The sequence below is a fragment of the Balearica regulorum genome, chromosome 3 (assembly GCF_011004875.1).
Source record: "Balearica regulorum gibbericeps isolate bBalReg1 chromosome 3, bBalReg1.pri, whole genome shotgun sequence".
NCBI classification, from domain to species: domain Eukaryota; kingdom Metazoa; phylum Chordata; class Aves; order Gruiformes; family Gruidae; genus Balearica; species Balearica regulorum.
In genome coordinates, this window is record NC_046186.1 from 88,516,915 (window position 1) to 88,543,866 (window position 26,952).

A 26,952-nucleotide genomic window follows, 5' to 3' on the forward strand; every position below is an offset into this window, starting at 1 on the left:
CTCGCTGATTGGCGGGTCTGTGTCTCCGTGGTGGAAGGGAAGATTACGAGCGCAGGTCAGATGAGGGGAGGCTGGTTGGTGGGGGGGGGGGGCGAGCGGGGACCGAGGGGGAGCTCCGCCCCACGCCCCCCTCCCTCCCCCGCCCCGGGTCGCAGCGGGGCGGTGGCGGTTACCCTCGCGTGACGCCGCCGTTAGGGGCGCGCGGCCGGCGGGCCCCCTCCGCGCCCCCCGTCCCTCCGCCTCGGCGGGTCAGGGTGCGGCCAAGGGGCGCGGAATGCGCCTCCGGCTGCTGGAGCCCCCTCCGGCGCGGCGTGGCGGGGCCCTGTCTCACAGGCCGGGGCAGGAGGTGAGGGTGAGCGGTGCCCTCGGGAGAGAAGCGGCGCTTTCTGATGCCTGGGGTTGCCCCCTTGCTGTGAGGAGATCGCAGTGCAGCCTCCGGTGCCTCCTCCGCTTCACCCATCCCCGGTACGGGCTGTGGGAACAGTTCGGATTTTGAGGGTACCGGGGACAGAGCATCGTTTCCCAAAGGCAGCGGTTTCGGGCTGAGGGAACGGGCAGTTTTGCTGGGCTGAAGCTCCGTGTTTCCGAGCTCGCAGAGTTCCCTTCCTGCGCCTCCCTGCCCGTACCGTTACGTCCTTGGTACCGTGGCGTGCAGCGATCGCTCTCGGAGTACGTTTGTGTTGAAGTCTCCAATTTTTCACAGCTTAATCCTTCCCCACCTCTCTAATTTTTTTTTGTTGTTGTTATTAGCTTAGTGAATAGACTGCTGCCATGGAGACATTAAGTATAGCTCAAAATAGCTATTAAGGCAGAACTGGAACGGGGAGTATGGCCAGTACAAAAGGGGGGAAGGGAAAAGCCATTTTAGCCACTGACGTGTGAGATGCAACCAGGAGAGAGGGAAGCCAGGACAGGAGAGATGAGGGGCTGCAGCCATTAAGGTGTTAAGGCAGACTGATGCTTTGTGAGGTGGAAAACGTATGGGCCAGGTCAGAAAACACATTCTCCTTCTCCCCCTTATGTCATTTTAGTCTTTGGAAAGTCCTCCAGCCAGTTATAAATGCATGCAAAACACAGAGCTTTTGTTATTTTATTTTTTAAAACAGTGAAACAAAGGAAACGGGTGACACAAAGGTATTGTTTGCAGGATGTCTTGAAGATCAAAAAGGCTCGTGCTGCAGAGATATGGCTGATGTCATTTTTATCAGTGAGGATCCTCCTCTGCAACCATAACGCTAGCCTCCCAATGCAGCTGAGGGGCGATAAGGACCAGAGTCTCCAATTAATAATATTTTTAATAGGTTGTCATGAGGAAATGGGACCTGACTATCCCAGCAAACGTCTAAATGTTTTATGTAGCCTTTGCTGCTCTATCTGTCCTTATAGTATTCTGTTGTTATTTTACAAATAGTGTGTTTAAAAAGGTTAATGTGGATTATAACTGCTGCATAGACTAGAAGAATTATCGTGCCTAACATAAAAGTATATTGGCAGTTGTGATACCCATTTATAACTCTCAAATCTTTTACATAAACTTCAGTACTGGGAATAGTTCCTGAACTGACTGCTAATCCTTCAATAAAGTTAACTAAATGCAGCAGAAGATAAATTTTACTCCATGGAGAAAAATAAATGTTGTGATTATATACTTAAAAAAAGGTCATGCCAGCGTATAGTTCAAGTTTTTGATGCACCATTGTCCCGCAATCCATCAATAACAGTTAGAGGAAGCTTCTAGGAGGAACATCTTAGAGGAATTGGAGGTTAAAATAATTTTTAATTATCTGGTATTCCTTTCTTCCATTTAGAGGAAGTGTTTCCATCTTCTGTAAGCACTTTCATTCCGATGAAAATAAAATATAAGAACTTCCAAGTGGTAATCTAGATGGTTTAATGAGTAAAAACATTTAATAAGTATTTTCTTCTGGATTTACTACCTTTCTTTATGTAGTGGGTTTTTTGCTCTTCAGCTTGCCTTTTAAAATTTCTTAAATGTATTTCTTTTTCTCTTGTTGCTGCTGGACCCCTTTTCTCCTTGTGCTTCCTTTTTACATTTCCTTCTTCCTTGCTTTCCTCATTAACCTTTGCTTGTGTGGAGTTTTTCCTCACCTAGATTAGGATGAAGTTTTTACTTTATGTAATGTGAACATAATATCTGTATAGATAGATGCAGATGGACAACTGCAGCTCAGTGTAAGCAGGTCATAGAAAGCACAGGCTTTTTTGCTAATCCTTAGATGTGGCACGTGCCACAAACACTGTGACAACCTGTTTTCCAGTGAGTCTCTGTCCTCCTGTGTTATCCACTAGCATTCTCAATCCAGAGCCCAGTGAAGCTGGAGGACATCCTTCTCAGTTTCTGCCTGTTCTGCCAAAGTTTGTCATCCATAGTACTACAGGAGGAATTTCTGCTGTTTCCACTGACAAGGGTGACAGTAGGATTTTTTCCTTTGCTCCCTGTCACAGCTGGACATAATACCACTGAGCAGCATTTAGTGATTTGTGGGTTCCTCTTTTTAAACTTCTAACTATCGCCTCCTCATCATGGATTGTTTCTTTGTTTAAGGCCTGGTGACGTGCTCCCTCAGTACCACATCACGTAAGTGAAAGAGGTACAAACAGAAAAGCAGGCAGGTCTTCAGTTAAATAGAACATGGTGGTGCTGGGCTTCCTGGTGCTGAGGACATGGAGGTATGGAAGTGTTGTAGTCACAAGCTGAGAAACTGGGCTTAGCTTTCAGTGCAAATGCTGTGAAGCATAGGTGAGGTTAGGAGATCCTCCTGCTTTGTCTGTAATCCTGAGTGCTGTTTGTACAGAGAGAAGTAACAGGAGCACTTACCTGTTTGGAGCTATTATTTCAGTCATTTTTCCCCGAGGTGCAGGGGAGGGTTGACACAATGCACGGACAGATCCCCCAAGTCAGCATACCCTTGAAGCACGGACCACTGCTGCACATGTATGTCCGCAGGCAGTTTGTTCCTTACCTGGAAGAAAAGCATGAAGGCAGATTGTGGCAAGAGTGACTTGCCAGTTGGTGTGCCCTTGGCATGCAGTATTCCTTGAGTAACATCCTGTGCCCAGCTTGGGTGGCACACGTCTTCAGCTGGCCCAGCTTTCAAGGTCTGTTCCTTTCTTGGTTTTTTTCTCTTGTCATCCTCTTGCACATGGTTTATTTTGCCTTCTTTCCTATCGTGCTTTTCACAGTGTCCACTTCTGATCTCCTCCCTTCTCGGGAAGTTGTTCACTGCTGCTGTTATTCTAGGTTTTTCTCTTTACAATCTGTCATTCTCCATCTGAGCAACCTGCTGTTCATAGCAGTCCTTCCATCTACTGTTAAAAGCAGCCCCCCCCCCCCAACTTCATACTCCTTACAAGGGAAATATCTCCACTTCCTGTATAATAGCATCTGAGATAGTATCAGTGGGTAATTATCCATCTTGTAAATACCTCAATGTACACCAGAGCAAAAGAAAGGCCATATGCTCTCCAGGAGATACTTCTCAACCATCCAGCAACCTTTTATCAATTTATGCTGCTCCCAGAAAACTGGTTTATTATGCACAATAGCAAAACAAACTTTGAGAGGAGAGATAAAAACATGTTAGGAAGAGGAGTATGACACATTCCTAGTCAGTGTTGCACTAGCACTGCTGTAGACTGCCCTGTAGTTATTCACACAGCATTTATATTTTAAGTCCTCGCTTAAATCTGTATTTGAGCAGTGAACATTGGCAGAAGCAGTGCTGATGATACTTTTTTCATCATGGTAAAATACCTCTTTCTGTAACAGCTGGCATTCTGTAGTTCTGTGGTCTAGGCTGCATAGTCACTCTTAAAATTAATTCAGACTGTGAAATAGAATAGGGAATGCAAGCTAGGGCTTTGCTAAGAATAATTTGTTACGTAATTAGTACAATGGTAAGAATAAATCAAAACCCATATTCTGTCAAGCATGGTAGGCATAGGGATTCTTCTCATGTGTTTCCAACCTACTGGTTTCAACTGCTTGTATCTCAGAATTTTTCAGATTTTTCATTTGTTTGAAAGCAGCTATTTTATTTCCAGAAAGTTTGATGGGGAGCGAGAATTTCTTTTGATCAGACGGCATTTATAATAGCAACAGCACTTCAGAAAATAAAATGCATAGTTCAGAGGCTGTACCGATTTTGGAGAAAGTCCTTGATAAATCAGAGATTTAAAAAAAAAAAAAAAATTTGGCAAGTCACACTGTATTTTTAAGTGGTAAAAGGCTTCAGAATATGAGGATGTAGAACCCTGTGATCAGAATTGCTTTTAGTGGGAAATCCTTTTGTCTGTCACTGTCCCCTTCAAGGTAAAAGATAATGTTCTCAGTGGAAGCATTTAAAAAGGCAGGCTTCAAAATACTGCATATGAGTCATACATAATTCTTTCAGTTACTGAATAGTAACTTCTGGATATCAGATCTAAAATAGTCATCTTGAAAGGTATGCTGTGGTGTTAACCACGTATTGGGGTTAATTTTCTGCTTAATTTTTTTGCCCTTCAGAGCATATACTGACTTGGTTACCTAGTCTAGTGTGGAGAAAACTGAAAAATAATTGTTCAAGACTGAAGAGATAATGGCTTTCAGGTACTTAGCAGTAGTCTGTCATACATCTAAAACTGCCATTTTCATTTTTCTTCAAGCTTTTACTCTACATCTATCAATAACCTGTAGCCCCTTACAACTATTCTCCATTGTATTGATAAGTTCCTCATTTTATAAATGTAATATCACTTGGGTTTTATTTTGTACTTCAAAACTAAATACATTTTTCTTGAAGGCCTCAGAACTGGTGTTTCCTGTGGAAAAATAGTACTTCTTTCTTTCTGGATTAAATTGAGATAGCAAGCATCTGTCAAGGCTCTTCACAGAATTTTCATTGTTTTGTAGGGGAAGAGTTTAAAACAAATAAATGCTTTGAAAATTTGGACTTTATCACTACTTCACTAACTTTGAGAACTGGATTATTCAGATCTGATTATTCACACAGTAACTTGCTATCTTCTTCCCATTACAGAGTATTCTCCATGCAGCAGATCCTAACTGGTGAAGCCAATTTAACAAGGAAAGGAATATGGTTGCACTTTTCTTGTTGACTTTTCATACCCTTGCAAGAATCACTAAAATTTATTTTTTAGAGCTGGTGAGTTCATGGCTGCTAGTAACATTTCAACTTATTTTCTTGGAGGAAGCTGGAATCTTCTGACATCATCACTCTGTGAACCTGGCTTTTTCATTCTCTTGAACTAGCCTAGATGGGAAGACAACAGCAGGTGAAACCGCGTACCAAACAGCAGCACCAACAGCCGAGTAGGTGGCATGCTGCTGGCAGGGACAGCTCACCTTAAGACTGGTACTCATGCTTTGAGATTCGAGGTTGATGCAAGAGCTGTGCAGAAAGCCAGTGTGTTTACAAGCTTTTGTGCAGCTGTTTGCGGGGTGTTACTGTAAGATGAGGAACCTGATTGTATTCTGAATTCAGGCATGGTGATGTATTATAGGAAAATTGCTCTGTCTAGGGAAGATTAATAGTTGAGCTGCTTCTTTTTGTATGGTCTTGCACAAATTCTCAGCATAGAAATTGAGGATCAACATAGATTTTTTTTTCACATGTAACAATTCTTACAATCTTGTGATATTGTCACTATGGATGAAACCTTGGAATGCTGCTTTAGCAATAAAAATAGCAGTACCAAGTCGTTATGGTGTCTGCTTGTCTTCACTTAAATGTTATTATTCATTCTAGAAAGTCAAAACACTGTTGTTAAAATCCTTTCAGTGTCTTTTTCAAGTGTCAGTGTTTGATGGAGACTGTGCTCACTACAACACAATAGAATTAGTAATCTCACTCCACAATTTCTGTATGTTTTCCAAAATAGAGCTTTTTAGGCTAGGGTTTGGGTTTGCAGGGTTTTTTTCCTTTTTTTTTTTTTTTGTTCCCCAATCTTACTGCTCTTGAACTACACTAATTCAATGTTTCCCTCTTAGCATATTAAGAAGTATGTAAAATATTGAGAGCCTTCCTACTAGGCGTAACAGCCAGATCTCATTCCAGCCCCTGTAAGTTAGCAGATAATTGAAAAGTTAAGTTCTTCCTCTGAAGGATCTATTTTCTGGCCACTCTTACATCCATGTATCTAAGCTATTAAAGAAACAATGCTATGTTAAAACCAACAAATTTTCAGATTACCATAGGAAAGTCATCTAGCTGTCAAGAGAATTAAGGGAAAATATTTGTGCATTGGGCCACCTGAGAGTCCTAAGTCTCTCTTTTTGTGAATTTATGCATAATTACAAGAAAAATTATGTAGCCTTTAATCTTGCACAGAAAAAAATTCAACCCTTGCAGCAACATTTAATTTACAAGGCTTTAACTGCTTGCTATGTTAAAACAATTAAATAGGAAACCCAGAATGGAGATGGAAATGTTAAGATGGCAATACTGAAGTCTCTTTGAATAAAAATTTAGGATTTTGATTAATTGAGCAACTCTTGAAAGCCAAATTTACCATTTCTGTGACAGTCAAACAAATTATGGTTGGTCTCCCACTCTATTAAAAACTAGGCTATACTTAATCTAGATTCCAGTATTCAGTGCTAGTAAACAACATTGATTATGCTCCTTTTAACAAGTTTCAGAAAACAAAAATGGGAATTCTAAAGGCTGTGTCTAGTCCCTGTACACATTACCAATAACCTTGTGAGCCAGTTCTCCAGCTACAATATTCATGTTTTCAGAGCTTTGCTAGTATTTTTTCACATGTTGTTTACTGTCTTCATCTTTTTCTTCTGATCCCTAGTCTTCTGTTGCAGCTTCTTATATTGTACCTTGAGGTCTGTGGCCTTTACCCCTACTGAGTAGACTACAGGAAAAAATAAACAAGAAGGCGTCAGACAAAGATGTTAAGAATAGGAATAACAAAAAGAGGTGTTAGTAAACCTTAAAAGGAAAAAAATATCAGAAGACTCAGTATTTTACTGGGTAGATCAGGATTATTTTTGATAGGTATGTTCCAACTGGGGGGGTAACAGTACAGAGGACTAAATTACAGAACCTTTTTAAGTCCCTTCAAACTTTATTCTGTGTTTCAGTTGAATCCAGCACACCAGCCACAAGACATCGATGACAAATGCTGAACAGCACAGCTCATTTCATGTAGATAGCAGAAATGTTTGGACGCTGTGTGCAGGTGATCTGTTCAGCTGCTGAACCTAATTGTCTGTTTTAACTAAACCCTTTTCCTGGTGTTCTGAAGCAAGATCTCCCCTCTCTACTTAATCCATCCTCAAAATAAACTGTAACTGCTCTTAATTCATTTGCCTTATGTTCATGTACCTTACATGTGAAAGGTGCTATATAAAAATCAACATTATCACTCACGTGATTCCCATAATAAATTACTCCCCTTTGTTTCATGCATTCAGGTGATATAGCGCCACAGAATTATCCAGACTTTCCTCATCAGTAGTGCAGTTTCAGTACTTTATTTTGAAAGTCTCTTAATAGCTAGTTTAAAACAAGTGAACAAATGTAAAGTGTTCTTTATTAAATAACTCAAAAGGTAAAGCAAATTGTGCGATTAAGAAAGACAACAACATGGTTCCAAAGAATTTTTACAGCAGAAAACAAATTGCGGCAAATGAGCGTTTCAGTCTAGCAGCCAAATTGTCCTCATTTTTATGGAGTTAATTACGGTCCTCAAATTGTGACTTGTTTTTTAAAAGATATGCTGCTAGAAATTCAATGGGATTTGGCGGTCTGTAAAGAAAAAAGTAAATCAAAAGCAATTATTTTTTGTTATATGAAATTAGGTAGCTGAAGAACTAATCACCTTCCCTGAAAAGCCACGTTACTCCTCCTAAATGCTTACAAGCATTGATTTGGGGATGACCAACTACCTAGAGTTACCCTGTAAATTTCCAGTTTATGTCTCATGAGTAAGTTTTTAATGAGTCTCTGTCACTGTTGGTTCAATGTTACTAAATTGCTAAAACAGTTACATGCCTAGAACCAGGGTATACTCCGTAAGCATAAATACTGCATGTACATCATTGGAAGTTACATGCATTTGCCTATTTTTTTAACTCATGCAATATAAAGTGAAATTTAATCTGTCAGTGCTTTCTTGCTTCATTTTCCTCAAATGGTCATTCTGTAGCTTCAGTAGTAGAGCTGTTTTCATAGTTTCTGGTAGCTGCTGTTTCTTTTTAAATGAACACACCAAAACCCTCAATGTTGAAGAGTGCTGTAATTTGCAAGTAGTCAATAATGCACACTTTTGATTGCTGGCCTTAGCCGGTAAATTTATTTTAAATGCTCCTTCAGCTACAGTGCATGAATGCTGCTAAGCTAGACTCTGCCTGTAGAATAAATGGCATGCTTACTTATTCCACACTGAGTCAGACCAAAGGTCCAGGTAGTGAGCAAGTATGCCTACAAAGAGCGTAAAGAATGGAAGATGTGCGCAGAGATACTTCTCTGGACCATCTTTTTGGCCTCCAAGCACGCACAGTTAACCAGCTTCCTGAGCTAGCACTTTTAAGTCCTGGTGGATCCTCTGCGACTTTGACTAGTTGCTCCTTGAGTCCAAATAAAATGTTATTATCCTCAACCTGATGCAAGTTATATACCTAAATTATGTGACCCATGAAGGATCATCTCCTTTTGTTCATTAAGAATTTTCTACCTCCTAGCTTACTTTGATTACCATATCAGAACAGATAATAAACAATCCATCCCAATGTAGTATCTCCATGTTATTAATGATTTAACAGATTCCTAGTATGTTCTCTCAGAAATCTCTTTTCCACGTCGAAGTATCACCTATTCAGTCACTCCCTATACAGATAGTATTCCATACTTCTGACCACCTTGTCACTCTTCTTACTTCTTCACATTCTACCAGAATAGAGAGGAACTGGAATTGCAATATTCAAAATACAAGAATACTACACATTTAAATAGTGACATTATGCTTGTTTTTACCCCACCAATTTCTAAGTCTTACCATTCAGAATTGATTTTTCATTCAGCAATACACTGACATATACATTTAACAGTTTAAAGGTATTTTTCGTCAACTCTGAATGTATCATCTTGTCACTAGCATTAGGGTATTTATTACTTTCCTAGGTGCATAATTTTCTGTTTATTTGTATTCAATTTTTCCTTTTTTTTTCCCCAGAGATTCAATTTTGCATAGCAATCATCCATAGTTTCACATCAAATTTATGAAGTTCCTGTACAATTATTTACAATTGATTTAAAAAAAAAACCAAACAAAACACAACTCAAACTCAAGAGAAAACAAAAGATAAAAAACCCCAACCTATTCATAAAAACTCAGTATCATGAACACATTTTGTCAGCCACATTTTCAAATAGTTATAAATGATCCTTTCTAGGATTCTGGCGGTGAGCTCATTTCACCATTTACTTCTACCCTCTATCTCATATCTTCCAACCAGTTCCTTGTCCGTATAAAGGCTCTTCCTTTAATCCCACAGCAACTTACTCTTTTAAAAAGCCTTTAGTGAAAGACTGTGCCAGAAGCCTTTTGGAAATTTAAGCGGACTGTATCATCTAGATTTGTGTTTGTGTGTGCTCATTGACTCCGTCAGTGAGCTCCAAGAGACTTACAAATCCTGACAAAAGTTGTGCTGACTCCTCCCAAATACAACATTTATCCATATGCTCACTATCCTGGATGATAATTTCTACTAAATTCCAGACGTAGCCATCAGATATACTGGGCTGTTCCCTGAACATCTCCCTATTCCTTAGAAAAAGAAATTAGCATCCACTAGTTACTTTCCAGCTCAATTTTAAGCAGAAGATTATACAGCAGAACTGGTAGTTCAGCTTTGTCACCCCTGAGGTTTTAATATGCTCAAATGAATAGCCAATTTGACCTTGGCAGTTTGATACTGTTAGTTTTTTTCCTATACGTTCCGCAGCCTCTTCCAATTTCACTCCTGTGATAAGTTCCCATAAAAACCAGCTCCTTCTATAGTGAAGATAGAACTTAAAAAAACAGAAAAGACCAAAGGGGAAAAAAAAAATTTTGTAACACAAGTAACCAGACTTTAAGTGTGGGATATCCACCTCTGGCTGTGTTTTACAGCCTGCAGCAGAACTCCCGCAGATGTCAACTGAAGATCTGCACGCTGCTCAGGTGTACCTTCCTAGGTGCTCTTTTGCCTAATTAGCTATCTGTACAATACAGTTCTAATTCACAACTCCTTTTGAGGTTAAGGCACTGGTGATGGTTGTTCTGGCTGTAGGTACCGCAACGTGATTATGGTCATCCATACCAGCTTTTCATAATGCTATTTCAGCAAAATTGAGAAATGGTTTACATGCAGTATGACTCACCAATAGTTCGGATACACCAAAAGGCTACAAATTAATTTGTATAAGATGACGAACTGTTTGCTATTATTGAAGAATACCCTGCAACATTGACTGATAAGAGATTCAGGACACCTTCACAGCATAATCTTCACTGAAAGGATAAATTATCAGTTTGCTTCTTACTGCGTTGACAGTACAGGGTCAGCCTCATCCTTTAGAAAGTGTTTTAATCTCCAACAAAGACGAACATCAGGCACAATTTGTCTTTCTTTTAAATGGCAAGCAGAATTCTTTATACCACACTATGAAAATCTTGTTCAAAACTAGAACAACTTCTTGCCTTGCTTCTATAAGGTGAATTACGTGATAAAATTAATTAAAAAATATATTTTTTCCCTCCAAAACCTTTGCAATATCACACCTCATTAGGAGATCACAAATTCAATAAATAACTCCTACCATGCCATATGCACCTAAGTGAGGAACATGTCCTGCACCGTCAATCATAGTAATTCATAGGTTCATAAACCTGCTGTAATGACTTTCTTAGAACTAGCAAACTAGCAAAACCATGTCTGGTGTGCGAGGTCTGAAAAGGTGACATACTACCCAAGTTTGGGAGCTACTTTTGTCCTAAGAACAGAAGGAACATTGAAGCACCTTACCTCTCTTTTGCAAGAACAGCAAGTCCCTGTAGCAAGATAGGTACAACTGTCTGATCCAAGTAGGCACGTGTGGGTAACGACTGAAGATCCACCTTCTGCTTTGATGTTTTCTCTGCATTTATCTTCTCATTTTCTACTATCCTCTGAAGTAGGGGGGAAAAAAAGTGAATGAGCATTGGTAATAGCAGCCATATCTGCTCTGAAGCGTGAGTGCAGACAAAATACCCATTTCTCTGCAATTAACTGGCAATAACTTCTTTACATCTTGTAATAAAATTTAAGCATGTATTTTTCCTTGCAGAAAAATCCAATCCAGAGGACCCTTCTGTTAAATTCTTATGTTTTGGGGAAACGATATTAGGAAGTCCTAAGTTTTCCAAAACAGAAGACACCCAAACTCTATCATTGTTATTTCTGCTTTTGCATTCACAGTTAAATTCTACACCATTGTGATGGGTATGACTACGAACAAGAGTGGTCCCAATTAAATGGTTCCTGCATGCACTCACTTCTAACACAAAATGCTAAAAGCACTAGAAATTCAAGTGAAGTCTGACACAAGGGACTCTGTTACAAAGTCAAGCACTTTGAGACCTGCTCTAGTAAAGCATAGATGGACACTTTAAAGAAAACATATGAAAAATGCTTCCAGGTGCCTTTTGGTCAAAAAGCGCTGAATCATCTTACACCATTAACTGTAGTTAAAAGAGGATACCCTGCCACTGTCAATTAACCAAATATATTCAACACAACATACACCGATCTACTGATATGGGACCAATGTATCCAATGTGTTCTAGTTCTGGAGTGGAAGTTGAGGCATACAGGCAAGCAGTTATCAGGGAAAGGAGTCTCAAAGGACATTTAAGAAAAGTTTCTGCAAAAGATTTTTATAGAGTGGGAGCTTGTAATGAAGGGAGACTGAAGGCTTTTCTTTAATGAGGAACAATAAACAAATGTCATAGTGTTATTGTTCTAACCCATGTTGTTACCAACAGTGGAGAGAATGGATTGTGTCTATTCCTTCTCAGCATAATTAAAGATAGCTTGGAGTATTCTAATCCAATATTTATATTTACAAGAATATGAAAAGAATCCCTCCCTTTGATACTTTCACAGAAATCCATCTTTCATCAACTCCTCCTACTCCCCTCCCTGTAATAAAAGTCTGGCTGGCTTTTTGTGGCATAATGTATTAATGGATTACAGCATACTTCCAAAAAGACCCATCTCATTAAAAGATTCATTATTTACTTCAGTACTATTTAGTATAGTGGAAGCAACACAACAGAAAATATATTAATTAACAATTATGCAAGGGACTAATATCTGTTGGTTCAGTTTCCATCTAACTTTCTTGGGAACATGACATTTGCTGAAGTTAGACTCAAGACTGGACATTTTTCCCTTTGATCGGGAATGTAACTTCCACTGTACTTTACAGCAACAAAATCTTTGTTACCTCTACATTTTCAGTGAGGCCATATTCAGAATGGGGATTTTCTGGAACCTGTAAAATAACACATGGTCAGCGAAGTGGAAGTGCTCTTTTATGCATGTAGCATGATGCACGTAAAACATTTCTCGCAATACCTGTGGCTGTCCCTCCATAATCTGTTCTGCCTCCATGATTTGAAAAGCGGAATTTCCTGGACGTACAGTAATCTTGGAAAGCAATAAAAAAATTGGTCAGGAGGCTGAGAAGAAGACAAGTGATATTGCATCACTTGGTTACTAAGGCACAATTACTAGAGAGCACAGGGAGCTGCTCTGTGCTCCCCTACTGCCGAACTTGCACACGTTTTTCCCCGCATACAGAATTGAGAAGCGCCTCAAGGTTCGCGTTACGTCCGCTGAAGAAAACGGCATGGGGATTAGAAAAAACGGCATTCGTCATTTAAACAAGGACCCCCAGCGACGGCCCACTCCTCCGCCCGGCCGGGAGCGCCAGCGGGAAGGCGAAAACACCCCTCCCTCCCTCTCCTCCCTTCCCTTCCCGTCCCGTCCCGTCCCTTCCCCGCACGCCTGCCCGCCGCGCCGCATTACAGCGCCAGTGCCCCGAGTCCCCCCACCGGACCCCCGGCCATGCTCCCACAGCCCCGCGAGGAAGAGGCGATCCCTCCGCGCCGCTCTCACCCGCCGGTGGGTCCGGGGCTGAGCAGGACACCGAGAACCTCTCCAGAGCAACCAGAGCCGCTAGCGGAGGTGTCGTAAATTGTTTTGACGTAAGTGAAACGGTCGCGTTGCCGCCACCGAACCCCGGCGAACTACGCCTGCGCAAGGCGAAGCCCCGCCCAACCCCGAGAGCCGGCCTGTGGGGAGGGAGACTGCAGATGGCAAGTTCGAGCGGCCGGTAAAGATGTCATCCCTGGGCGGGGCCTTCACCCTTCTCAGCCCCCTTCCCATTGGCGGGTGGGCGCGCGGAGGCGGTTCGCTGGGCGGTGCGGGTCGCGCGGCGGTTCTTCAACCGCGAGAAAGCGAGAGAAAGAGCAGCCGTCGGCTGAGGGGAGGGAGGTGCCAGTGGCCGCTGGGCTGTTGTCAGGGGCTCCCCGGTCTTGGTCGGTGTTTGATCAGGTACTTGTCACTACACCGAGCGATTCTGAGTGAGGCGCTTTTTTTTTTTTTTTTTTTTTTTTTTTTTTTTTAAAGGGTAATTTTCTTCATTGAAGCAGAGGCTCTGTCCTGGGCTCTGTTAACTATTTTGAGGTGTAGCACGAGGGGCATTGGTTAAGGCCAGTTGTGGGGGAGCAAATAGGTAATTCCATTCCACTTATAGGTGCCCTATCAGGACTAAAACCGGTGGGATGTTTCTGTTCTTTAAACAAGCCTTTGAAAGCCACTGGCCCTTGAAGGTTTTGTGGTACAGAAACTTACTGATAATCAATGCAGTTTGACATCTGGGGAGTTCACTGCAATGTTTATGCAAAATAACTTTGCTGAAACTAACCTTGAACTGAAAAGGGGGGTTTGTTAGTGAAATAACCTTTCAAAGCCTTGTAGAGTACAGATTGCAAAACAATGACTGTTTGCCATTAATTTTGGCTAGTTGTCTCTGTGTTAAGAAAAATGCAGCTGCTCAGCTTTCTCTATGTATTGATTGGCTTTAATCATCCTGTCTTGACTTGAAGCTATCAAGAAATGAAAAATCTGTTTCTTTGTTGTCATGCTGTTACAAATTGCATGAGGTTTTGAATATCTATGCCTGATTTCTTTGTTTTGTTTTTTTCATTGGGAATTAAGTTCTATGTCTGGTAACATCATTTGTGCTGGTAGATTAAAAAGGTCTTTAGAACCTTTTTATTTTTTTAACATTTTTAGTGACAACCTACAGAATCAATTATCATTTGCTCACAATTCCTGACTGATGTCTACTTCTGAAGCTGTGTTTTGGCTTCAGTTGTTATTCCCCTAATAGGTGCATTGTTTACCAGTGCATCAGTCTATATTTTATTGCTGTGATATAGTCACATAAATTTCAAAGGTATCATTCTAAGTTGTTTTTTTTTTTTAAATAAAAGTAACTGAATAGATTTGAGTAATCAGAATTGTTTTAGATTCATCTTCCTACTGTCATCCAATCTGTCCTTTAATTTATTAATCAACTTATTCCTTCACCAGCTTTTCTACTCTTTTGCTCAGGAATGGGATGATACTTTAGATAGTAAATGGATCATAGAGACTGTAGATGGGTAATCTGTTATATGTCTTATTTCACTTGATGTTTTTGAATGCTACTCAATATTAACACTACTTGAAGCTTCTGAAATTTCTTTGGTATTCCAAAATTTCTTAAATTTTTGTATCAGTAATCAAGAACTTTTTTTTTTAAAGGACTGTTAGGTATATTGATGGGGGGAAAAAAAGATTAAAAAAAAAAAAAGATACTGATTTTTTTCCAGTTGTGAGTGGACTGGAAAATACTTCATGATATTTTCACAATAGAACTACATCATCCTTCTTACAAAATACAGAAGAAAAATAATTAACCTTGCTGCATTTTTTTATTGGTACTGATAGGTTTACTATCTCTGTCTAATAATAGTTCTAGGTCATGTGTAGTTATTTTGGGTTATATGTTGATATGTTATTTTTTCATGTTAATAAAATTCTGTGTTTTTTACAGTAAGAAAACTAATACTTGGTTCTGTCGTTAAAAGAAAAACACTCTCCTCAGTCATTTAAGAAAAACAATACCTATTACCGGGGGAACTTTCTGTACTAGAAGTAACTATGTGTGGCATGAGCAAACAAGAAGAAAACCAGTAGTTTTAGAGTAATTTAGGAAAAAGCAGTAAAACATTGGGGACTACAGTGATTTCAATTTGGCATATCCTTTTAATACCCCACCACCCCAGTTTCTTGCTATAGACTGGGGAAGGGAGCTGGTGCACTGAATTAATTCGTAGTATCTTTCTATACTTTTGGGACAGCCTAGGCTACTATATGCAGTTCTGGGGTGTTGGAGAGAGATTATCTGTCATAATGTGGCTCTTGGTATTTCATTTGTAGAACAGCGAGTGTGTGACAAAGCAAACCAAACCAACAAAAACCCAACAAGCAAATGAACGCATGAATTAAAAATAAAAGGTGGAGGGGGGGAGGAGATTGAAGCACAGAGGAAAGGGTTTGGTATGTCGTTGGATATAGCAGTAGCAAACCCAGGAACAGAACACGGGAATCCTGCTGGTGTGTGGAGGTCCAAGAGTACCAAAGCATTTTAAGATCTGAAATAAGCAAAGGAGGAGGGAGCTGGAGGAGATCTGTATGATCAGGGAAGACTCAAATAAATAAATATTATAGATGGGCAAATAATTGGTAACAGTGGCTGGGGTAACAGGGTATTCCTATTTGCAATGAGGGTGGGGAAAAAAAGAGTTAAGATTATTTTTTTTTTCCACAGTGATGTATCTATAATGTACACTCAATTTTGTTAGTTTTCGCCATGTGAGGATACTGTCATTTCAACTACAGAAATGTGGAGCAGACAAAGCACTAGAGAATATTTTTTCGGGAGCAATTCTACAGTGGTGGGAGGATGGACACAGTAAGTTACTGGCTCTTACACCTCTCAGTGAGAGAGGTCTGTGACTTTCGAAAAAAGGGAATTCCCCTCAACCCTCCTCATCTGCCTCTAAAAATGATTGTGCATGGGGAGTGATGCAAGGTAGCTGCAGTGCGTTTTGCCTGCAGGGCGGTTCACAGCTCCAGTTAGAATAATTAATTTTATTAAATTATTCATCGTCTTTCTACTCGGTGTGTTTCAATGCTCTGAAGTCTAATGGGCCTCGGCTAGGGCCGGAGCAGGCTGATGCTCTCCAGGCACAGCGCCGACAGGACGCCGAGCTCACCCCTTGCCTCCCTCCTGTCGGGGTCCCCGCCGGGGACCAGGCCGCTGCTCCCAGAGGCAGCCGGGCCACCGCATACCGCCCGCCTACGCGGCGCTACGCTTCCCGCGCCAAGCGAAGCGCTGCCGCCGCCCGCCCCGGAGCACGCCGGGAGCCGTAGGCGCCCCGCGCCGCCATTCCCGCCTCCTATTGTGGCTGTCGCCACGGCGCGTCAACAATAGCGGCGCTGGGGGCGGCGCCGCTGCCGCCCCGCATTCGGCAAGGGCCGCTGCGCACTCCTCCCCCTGGGGCCGAGCGAAAGGGGCGTCGCCGCCGCCGCCATGGCCGGTTGTTGTCAGTCCTTGGCAGCGGGTTATGGCGACGGCGGTGAATGAATTCTCCGGGCGGCAGAGGGAAAAAGAAGGGCTCAGCCGGCTCCAGCTCCGCGCCCCCGGCCGCCGGGGCCTCACCCTCCTCGCCGCCCGGGCCGGCCCCCCCCTTGCCGCCGGCGGGGGCGGCGGCAGCAGCGGCGTCCCCCCACAAGCGGAACCTGTACTACTTCTCGTACCCGCTCTTCGCCGCCTTCGCCCTGCTCCGCTTCGTCGCCTTCCAGCTCGGGCTGCTCTTCGCCTGGCTCTGCGAGCGCCTCTCCCGCGGCGCCCTTATGGCCGCCAAGGGCAGCAGGGCCGGGGCCGGCGACGCGCCCGAGCCCGGCGGGGCGCCCGAGACGGTGCGGGCCTGTCACAAGCGGGCCTTCGAGTGCATCTCCATGGCGCTGCGCATCGACGAGGACGAGAGAGGTAGGGGAGTGCCGGCGGCCGCCCCGGGCTGCGGGGGGAGGCGGGCCGGGCCGAGCCGGGCAGGCCGGTGTTGGGAGGGCGGGCAGGGCCTCTTGGCCGGGCGCCGGGGCACCGGGGCTGCAGCTTTGAGTTAAACAAAACCCGCTTACGTGAGAAATGCGGGTTGCGAAGGATCCGTGCGGGAGGGTGAGCTGCATGCGGTTACGGTGCTTTGCTCCCCCGCCGCCCCTAGCTGGGTCGGTCCCTGTATCGCCGCAGCCGGCAGGCGCAGGTTGGATCAAAGAGCTGCGGCTCAGGCTAATTCCCCACGCAAAGCAAGTGTTTGCGTTTCACTCTAATAACTTTAAATTAAAGTTTTTGACGCGGAGGTCTGGGTGAGGCGGTTAAAAATCAAGGGATGTGACTGTAACTAGCCTTCGGTTTAACCAGGCCACCCGACAACAAAAGCACCAGGGACAATAATAGGGGTACCTCCTTTAATGTACTGTCTGACAAGCGATGGAAGTGTTGAGGTGAGCTTTCAGGAAACTTTGCTCTCTAACTGCCCATTTGGAGTCATGTGACTTTTAAGGAAAGAAATATTTATTCATATTTTGGCAGTTGCTTTTTAATCTGACATGCTTACTCTAAAAAACCCCTATCACTATGTGACTAGAAGACCTTAAGGAGGATGTTTAGGGTTCGATTAAATAAAATGCAGGAGTGAGGATTTTTTTTTTCTGTTTAGAGGATTAAAAATAAAAAAAGGCAGTTGCTAGTGCATTTGACTTAGCTATTTAGTCCAAATGCAGCAGCGCAACTGTCAGCATCCAAAAGGTAGTCCTTAGGGGCATGCTGGGCTAGGTTTTAAAATTGTCTGGACACATCAGAATACCTTATTACGCCCTTTCGGTTGAGCTTCAGTGAAACTGTTATCCTGGAGGAGGAGGTTAAAAATATAGGAATAGACCTTCAATAAAAGCTACATGCTGAGAGCACTATAAAAGCAAGGGATGTGTCTTGCTTTGCATTGACAACTTGGGAGTGGCAGTGGTAAGCTCTGGGAGAAAAGAACCCTCCATGTGCGGCAAGCTTAGTTCAGAACAGATGTACAGTGTAAGAGCATTGAGGGTCATAGGTCCAAAACATGAAAGAAGGTGAGGTAGCTTAAAACTTCAGTGTTGTTGATGATTGCTCTGTGAATAGTAGCTAAGTCTTAAATTATCAGGTGTCTGTTCCACTGTTGTGGCTTGTGACTGTTAGTGGTTTGAAGGTTAAGCTTTCAAATACTGATTTTAATCACGGACTTGCTTTATAGATATTTTTAGTGTTGTCATATAAGACTTACCTGCACAGGTGTTTTATTTAGTCAGGAAAAAAATCTCTGCTGCTAACACAAGCAGTTGCAAAGCTGTTACAACCCTGCAAATGTAGTAGTCATTTCACTGAGAACTCGCTTTGCTTTAATTCATAGATTTGTTATTTGCTTATCTGTTTTTACTGGAATACATGCATACCTTTGAATTTGTTTGATATGTAAACAAGCTTTTTCTAACTTCCAACAGAAAACAATTTATTAGACATACTATGTGAAATGCTTGGGATTTCTGGACTGTCTAATATCCTGTTAATTATGTGGCATTTTTGCTGTTCTGGAAGCTATGCGCACTTCAGTAATTATAATAGCACTTCTTGTAATTTTTATGATTCCGAATTATTGGGCAAATTAATATTCTTGCTTTAGTATTTTCAAAATCAAGCTTAACATCTTTTCCTGGGACTGAGAAGGTACATGTGGTGGGTTGGCCACAGCCAGCAGCTAAGCACCCACATAGCTGCTTGTTTACTTCCCTCAGCAGGACAGGGGAGGACCAAAGAGTGAGAAAAGTTATGTTTCAGCATAAAAATGTGTTAATGTGCAAAGGAGAGAACTAGGGGGAAGACAAATGATGCAAAGGCAATTGCTTACCAATGCCCAGCCAGTTTCTGAGCAATGGCTGCCTTGGAAGACAGCTCCCACCCTGTTCTTCCTCTACCCAAGTTGTTACAGCTGAGCATTATATGACATGATATGGAATATCCCTTTAGCCAGTTTAGGTCAGTCATCCAGCCAGTGCCCCCTCCCGACTTCTGCACCACCAGCCTACCCCCTGGGGATCCAGAACAGGAAAAAAAAAACCTCGAGGCTGTGCAAGCTGTTCAGCAATAGCTGAAACTTGGGTGTGTTATCACCACTGTTGTAGCCACAAATCCAAAACACAGCACCACATGGGATGCTGTGAAGAAAATTAACTCTATCACAGCCAGACCCAGTACAGCAAATTAATGACTTCTAAGGAATGTGACATTTTTATCATATTTTTAATGTCTTAATCACTGAGAACTACTAAACTGTTCTGTGCGGATTCAGAGCGCTACTTTTGCAAACGGCTTGGTTTGATATAGTGTTTTTAAGACTTCTCCAGTTAAAAGGTGGAAGTGAGATTTTAGTGATGACCTTGGCGTGTTCGCAACTGCTCTTCAGAATAGCAAAGCAATTTAGGCAGTAGCAGAGGTGGCTGAAATAACCTCAGATTTGATTTCTAATAGCTGTAGTCAGCATTAGGTGTACATTGCAGTCAAAACTGTTTCTATAGGTGATGGGAAGAAGCTTAAAGAAGAAAATGGCTACAGAGAGCATCAAAGTCACTGATGATTTAATTTACCTAGCTTTGTCCTTAGCAGTCAGGATGTATGAGGCTGGCAGAGAAAGAGCAGTAATAAAATGATTCCTAAGGTGTGTGATATACATGACTGTAGGAAGGTGCTGCTCCTGTGGTTTGTGTTGGTAAGAAAAGCAAAGCGTGAAATTACCTGCACAGAGTAACTTGCCAAATGTTATTAAAACATTTTGTATCTGGAAAGGAGGAAGAGAAAACCCTTAAGAGGATTCTAGAAGTGCATTGAAATATTTTTACTGGCACTAAAATTTGCTAGAAAATAGGTTTGGGACTCAAGTTATCAAAAGATTTGAGTGCAGAAGCAATACAATCACTGGTAACTGGCACTTAGGAATAGTTTTGTGAAACTTTTTCTCTTCTGAAACTAGGCTAATGGTATCTGAAGGTTTCCTTCTGGGCATTTTTGTTTTTTCTAGCACTGGCAGCTTGTTAATACTAACCAGGTTTAAATTGTAATACCTGATGTGCTGTATTCCTGTGTGGAAAGGCATGCTTAGTGTGGCATAGCTAACTTGCAAAAGTATGTTTCCATATGCAGGCAAGTAGCTTTTTAATGGAGAGTATTTATAGAAGGGGAGCAATGTGAAGTAGATACTCGTATCTCTTCAGTGGGTTATTTGCTGTCATGGTGTCAGATAGTATAGGTTAGACATAGGCGTGTTCATGGTTGTATTTGCTGTAATATCCGTTTAGGGCATTGTTGGTACAGAGATGGACTCTAAATTCTACATTAATGTACTTCATGTGATAGTTGATGTATACCTGCAGTACCGCAGCTTCATGACAGGATGAACAAAGAAATACCTTCGTGATGAATGAGCTGCTCTGTACGAAAGTTAACCAAAGGAAAAGTGTCTTTTGTCTCACTTGTGTAGTATCTTAGACTCGTTGCTTTTCTTCTTGAGTTTCTGTGCTTCTAGTGTTACTTAGCATGGGCTTTCACTGGAAGATTAAGAGGCATGTCTCAATTTGATGTTCCAGAAAGAAAAACACTTAATTTCACCGTTTCTATTGTGAATGAATGGTAGGCGTGGGGGTTTTTTTTAACCTTTTTTCTTTTTAAGGCAGGTGGAGAAAAACAGGCAAAAGTGATTTGAGGCTGGTGTAGTACCTGGTTTTAATAGAAAAGCGTATTTGAAATTAAGTAGATGCAAAGTTGACAGTGTCCCTTTAAGTGTTTCTTTAAATCATAGAATTTTGTTCAAATATCTCTTCCTTCCTCTTGTTTTACGCAGCATTATATGGAACCATTCCTAAGTTCTAATTCATTACAGAAAATAATGGGTTCACTTCCTTTTTAAGCAGGACAAAAGGAGCAAGCTGTTGAATGGTATAAGAAAGGAATTGAAGAACTGGAAAAAGGAATAGCTGTCTTAGTAATTGGTCAAGGTAAGCCAGTTTTGAGTTTTGTGGAAAAGATTTTGGTTTATGGCTTCTTCAAAGTGAGGGATCAATATTGCTAAATATGGTAGGTGCTAGGAATGGTCTGCTGTATGAATTCATTCACAAGAGTGTTTCTTATTCCTGTTACAGCCTGTAGGTGAACACTGGTCCATTTCTCTGTTCTACCTTAATGTTCTGGTCTATAACACATACAAATCTTGCTCCAAATATTTTCAGACTATCCAAAGTCATAAGCAGTTCATGAAAATTCTAAAGTAAACCACTTGATTTCTTATATAATGTGAATGCCAACATACTGAGTTCTGATTTGATTTGCCAAAGTTGACTGTTCATGTTCTCACTTATGCAGAATTTTATATTCCCTTCGGTATAATTAGACAAGAAACACCCTGATTTGGAATGGTCTAGCATTGTGTTTCTGAATAGCTTATGTCAAAATAGCTGAACATTTCCAGCAAAGGAAGAAAGCCATCTGTGTGTATGGAAATGTTTTAAGCTGTAGTGTGGAAGCAGGTATGTACCATAGAGACATAGGTGTAGTGAAGGACTTGCTAAGAAGTCCTCAAAATAATATATTAATAATAATAACACCCCCCCCCCAAAAAAAAACCCCAACCAACCAAGAAAACCCACCAGACCTGTAACTACTTTTGCAGACTGCTGTTTTGTTCCACAATTATGTTTAGAAATGTTTGTGCACAGTTCATGGTGACATGTTACTTATGCAGCAATACCAGTGGCATTCGATACAACCTGTCTAAATTGCACAGCTTAAAAAAAAAAAAAGTTTGACTTCAACAGACATAAACAGACATAATTCTTTTAGGAAGCAGTGATATTGTCTGTAATTCTGTGTGTTTTGAAATGTAAAGGGACACAGTCAACTGAATTTAAATCTGTCAATTTTGCCAAAGCGAATTATTTCAAATTGTACTTGCCTCTTAGTCACTTTTCAAGCTTTTTAAAAATCTTTTTTATTTGGCTTCTGTTTAGAAAAATGCAGTGACAAAGAACATGTATTAGGTCAGCATGAGATGTTACAGAATATGCAAAGCAATGCTTAGGTTCCCACCACTCTACGAGCAATATTGTAAAGCAGATAGTGTTGACTGACTTTAAATTCTTGATTAAATAGAAAGCTTTAGGATTTTTTCATTAGTTTTGTAATGATGGCCCGTAGTGGAGGGGGTAGATAAGGTGTGGGAGGAAGAGGAGGGAAGGCTGGGTGTCAGTATTTTAGCACTTATAAAAGTTAATTTGCCAAATTGTATTTTAACATTGATTTTTCTTTGTAAGGTGATCAGTGTGAACGGGCTCGACGTCTGCAATCTAAAATGATGACAAATTTGGCAATGGCCAAGGATCGCTTGCAGCTTTTAGGTACCAGTTACAATTCATGACTTTGGAAAGTTTGTCATTTCTTACACAACTTCATGTAATGCATTCTTCTGAAATTTTACTTTGATTTTTAAAGTGAAGGGGTCATTATCTGTGTAGGGTCTCAAGGTTGGTTTTTAGATGAGAGTAATATTTTTTTCAATGCTGTTGATGAATTTTGAAAATTGGAATCTCATGACCCACTTCCCTGTGCCTTAAGAAATAGGTGTAAAAGTAACTGAGAAGTCTTTATATCATAGCACGCTTCACTAATAAACTGAGGGAGTCTTGACTAACTCTTGTTGGAGTTAGTTTAGGATTTCTGTGTTAGAATTGTAGTAAAATATGATATATTGCTGATCGTGAGTGCTAAGTGTGCCTTCTGTAAGTGTAACTACTTCATGTTCTGTTAATTTTGCTGTCACAATTTTCCTGATTATTGGTATGTACTGTAATAATAATTCTTTATCATTATGTAGACCATAAGGTTGTGAAATCCTAATTCTCGTAATTTTTATCTAGTACTGTTCTATTTTAAGAATAGCAGGTAAGATCACTGCTTTTCAGAAGCATGGTGTTATATAGTTTTAGCTTTATCAAAATTAAGTGTGGTATATAAGCTCTTAATGGACAGTGTAAACCAGGCAGGACTGGAAATGGCATCTTGCTGTGCATGATAAACAGACAAAGATCCCCCCCATCAAGCAACAAACCCACAGCTTTGTGTAGTGAATCCTCTAAACTGAGAACTTTGGAAATGCATTCAGTTCATGCAGTAAAATGAAAATAAATATTATAATTTTTTTTTAAATTGCACTTTAAGGGAGAGTACCTGAGTATAAGTTGCGTATCTGCAGCTTTAATCTTGTCCTGTGTTGAGTTCTTCTAACTCCCTCTCCTAGGAAGTATAGAGCAGACAAGAAAACTGACGTTCTTTTCTCCTCTTACGTTTTGTGATTCTGTGGACCTACCTGGTGATTGACAGGGAAATTTTGGCAACCACAAGAAAGTGAATCCCTTTTGTTTCCCTTGAGTTCCCGGTGTCCTTAGTTCTTTTTGAAAAAAGTGAAGAGAAGGAACACGGGGTGAAAGAGGCTTCTGGCTTCTATGCTTTCTTACTGGTGTTTGTGGGTAGAACCTTAGTATATGCAGAAAAGCTATCTTCTACTCATTAAAGGGTGACTAGAGGTAATCTAAACTAGGGAACAAAAGAGTGAGTGATTACATGCTAACTATCTTTGATAAGGTATGGCTTGTTGCTGACATCCTAATTGCAAGTAACTAGGATTTCTTTGAAAAAATGTGCTGTTCTTTGAACCTTGATCTAGCAATGCCTGGGTGTTGCACTACTGTGGGTAGTGCTTCATTGTTGTTTGTGTTACTGTAGTAGCACTTGCGATGTTGATAATTTGCTTGCTTGCTGTGCTCTGACTGAAAAGATAAAAAGGGTAAACATTGCAAAAAAACCTAAAGTTGAAGTCAAGCTGGTACATTCGTCTTTACTACCAGAATGTGTGATCACATGCTATTGGTATTCTTTATTCTGAGTGCAGGTTGAAAAGTAAACAGATAGAATAGTGTTTATTCAATAAGCTGATGCCAAATATGATTTTATTTTATTTTTACTTTGAAAATATCAGAAGTTTAGTATTCTGTTCTGCACAGGTTCTTGTTTGGCTTGCACTAAGGATCTGCCTCAAACAATGTACCTGAGAGCAAAATTTGAATAGAAAGGAGCAAGTGAAAGCATCCGCCGTTTAGGAAGGAAAAAATGTTGTTTGGAGAGATATTCCAATGGATTCAAATCCCTGCAAGCTTGATTATTATGGATCTATTTGAGTATGTTTGTTATACCATCTAACCAACTTTCAAGTATTGACAACATCTGTTTTTATTACTTTGTATGTCATTTTGCATGGATTTTGTGGAAATTTAAGGTACTCTAGAGTTGAATTGCATGTGCAGTTCTAAACACAGCTTTTAGCTTTTTACTTACAGTAACAGATATTTGGAAGTTTTTAAGTGGTGTAGAGATGCTTTTGTAGTTGAACTAAACCAGAGGCTCTTGAAGCTCTTAAGGTTCAATAAAGTGATTTTCCCTTCTGAATCCAACTCTTAAGATCAAAGAGTGTTTTCCTGTAGCCCTGTGAAATGTCTCCCATTTCTTAAAGGAGAATAGCAAGTCCTTTATTGCATTTGCTGGCAGGATAAAACAGACGTAAAGTAGATAATAATAGCAAATATTTCATCCTGCTTGCTAGACAGAGATGTGATTGCAGACTGCCTAGCTGACATGCCACCCAGTCAAGCAAGTTACATTGGTAATACATAGAAAGTGAAAAATAAACCATATGGATTATAACTGTTCCTTAAAAGTGCTCAGCGGTTTGATTTTTTTGAAGTGTGTTGGATTATCAGTGAAAGTTTAAATTGCATGACACCACTGATGGGGATGTGATGTCTGATCACACACATGTATTATCACCATGTGTCATCAAAACACTGATGCCTTTTAAAGTTAGACCAAGAGGATGTAGCTACCTACTTTGGGTGATGGCTTTAATATTTTGAGCCCAAATTACTGTATTGTATTTGTTTAAAGCTGTACTGTGACATAGCCTGAAAGCAGAAGTGATTCCAGGTATGTTTCAGAGCACCTCAAGGTGACTCACTCACTTTGGCAGTCCAGTGACAATATTGAGTTGTGCTGGCTGTCAGGAGACTTCCAAGTTATACCATTAGAATTGGTAGAAGTCCCTGGTTTTGACATAGTTTAGGATGTGTTAGCTGTGCAGTTACTTAGATGAGTGGATAAATCTTGCTCTGATGGTCTTCACAGACCTGATCTCTCCTGTGTGACTGATCACCCAACTTAGAGTCATCATATCTGATGTATTTAGAATCACAGGAGGATATTTGTTTTCTACAATTGATACATAAAACTCAGCAGTTTGCCATTCCTGAAGATAGACAACCACAATGTCCAGTGCGGCGCTATTCAATTCTAACACTGTAGGTGTGTTGTACCAATCTGTGTTCTCCCGTTTCAGAGAGACTTTCTGGAGGGGATCAGATTGCTGTTGGCACAAGTGCTTTTCTGTGTACTATGTGTAGCTTCAGTATTTTGGTTGAAAGTATGCACGTGGCACGCAATTGAAATATCTTTGATCAGTATCCTCTTTGTTAATAATTCTGCCCGTGTATGGATATGGGCTTCAATGGACACCTTTTGGGATTCTTCCACTTTCTTGGAGGTGATGGTGGTTTTGCTTCAGGCTTATGTTATACGGTAACAGGTTTTTTCATTAGAAATCAGTTACCTTGAACTTAAGGTCTAATGTTGCCTAAATATGTCAATGGCTGCTGTGGTGGTTATTTGGTAGGTTTATGTCAACATTGTATCATCAAGGAGAAATAATGAATGAGATTCTGTAAATATTTTTTTTACCAATATCTGGAGTCAGAGAGAGAAAGCATTTAAATGGAAGGTAGTAGAGTGTCCTGTTAACTCCCTGGAATACTATTTAGTAGCTTGATTTATTTTCATTATTCCAGACGGCTCTACAGCTACACAGTTTCTCAAGAAAGGTGATATATTTGCTTTATGTAATATTATGTGCAATATTAAAATTACATGTTAATATGTAATGTGATGGGAAGATAGTGTCTGAATTGAAACTGGATAACAGTTGGATTACATTTTTTTTGGTTGTAGTTTTGGAGTTCCTGAATATATGGAACTTGGTAAGCCATTGATAATTGTGGTAAAACCTCACTCATGAACTGTAGTGTTGAAGCAAATAGCATTTCCTGAATTCCTGCCCAAGCCAATTGATTTTATTATGGTCACTCGCTAGAACGTTTTTTGTAAAGTTCAGAAATGTTGTCCAAAACTTAATTATCTAGTATCTTACCAAGGCTGTTAATACTAATTTTGTTTCTTAAGCTTCTCTATGTGCTTTCTGTTCAGCTTGCACGCACTGGGCAGGGAGTATTCTGCTGTCTCGTCAGTAGTGCTGCGCCCACTAAAATAGTACACTGTGTTTGTGGTCAGCCATACTAAAAGGACTTTTCTTAGACTTCTTTAGAGGGAGGTTTCTTTGGGTAACTTCTTGCAAGTTACAAACCTTGTGATTGTTTGTAGACTGTTCTTGTGTGACTAACATTTTTTTGTTTTACTGTACCCGACTCGTCAATGCTTTCAGTTTAAAACAAAGTAAACCCTGGGTGCACATGCTAGTCTTGAACTTTAGCTTTTTGTATTTGCCTGTGGCTGCTAAGTTTTCACTCTAAACCACATCTTG

General features: G+C 40.8%; 2 protein-coding genes and 1 long non-coding RNA gene across 7 annotated transcripts in view; 1 reads left to right on the top strand and 2 right to left on the bottom strand.

Annotated features, from left to right (window-relative positions):
• Window positions 1-1,076: 1,076 nt before the first annotated feature.
• On the bottom strand, window positions 1,077-2,871 carry LOC142601058 (uncharacterized). The gene is made up of 2 exons (XR_012834622.1): window positions 2,840-2,871; window positions 1,077-2,109 (listed from the first exon to the last, which is right to left on the bottom strand). It is a non-coding gene; the product is annotated as an uncharacterized LOC142601058 (long non-coding RNA).
• Window positions 2,872-7,494: 4,623 nt separating this feature from the next.
• DPY30 (dpy-30 histone methyltransferase complex regulatory subunit) lies at window positions 7,495-13,308 on the bottom strand. Of its 2 annotated transcripts, none has more exons than XM_075748866.1 (5): window positions 13,181-13,308; window positions 12,638-12,709; window positions 12,507-12,554; window positions 11,045-11,187; window positions 7,495-7,784 (listed from the first exon to the last, which is right to left on the bottom strand). In XM_075748866.1, the coding sequence occupies exons 2-5, from the start codon at window positions 12,671-12,673 to the stop codon at window positions 7,712-7,714; spliced, it is 300 nt and encodes a 99-aa protein (XP_075604981.1). In that variant the 5' UTR covers window positions 12,674-12,709; window positions 13,181-13,308; the 3' UTR covers window positions 7,495-7,711. The 2 variants fall into 2 exon arrangements, with proteins under 2 accessions (XP_075604981.1, XP_075604982.1); XM_075748867.1 differs by having other exon boundaries at window positions 12,638-12,741; window positions 13,181-13,274.
• A 3,275-nt stretch (window positions 13,309-16,583) lies between these two features.
• Window positions 16,584-26,952, top strand: part of SPAST (spastin) — a 41,525-nt gene continuing 31,156 nt past the window's right edge. The window contains exons 1-3 of one of the 4 annotated variants that reach the window (XM_075748861.1): window positions 16,584-17,168; window positions 21,173-21,256; window positions 22,568-22,651. In XM_075748861.1, the coding sequence (XP_075604976.1) occupies window positions 16,760-17,168; window positions 21,173-21,256; window positions 22,568-22,651 (577 nt within the window). In that variant the 5' untranslated portion in view covers window positions 16,584-16,759. Of the gene's footprint in view, window positions 17,169-21,169; window positions 21,257-22,567; window positions 22,652-26,952 lie in introns of all 4 variants that reach the window. The other 3 variants (XM_075748860.1, XM_075748858.1, XM_075748859.1) reach the window with 3 other exon arrangements.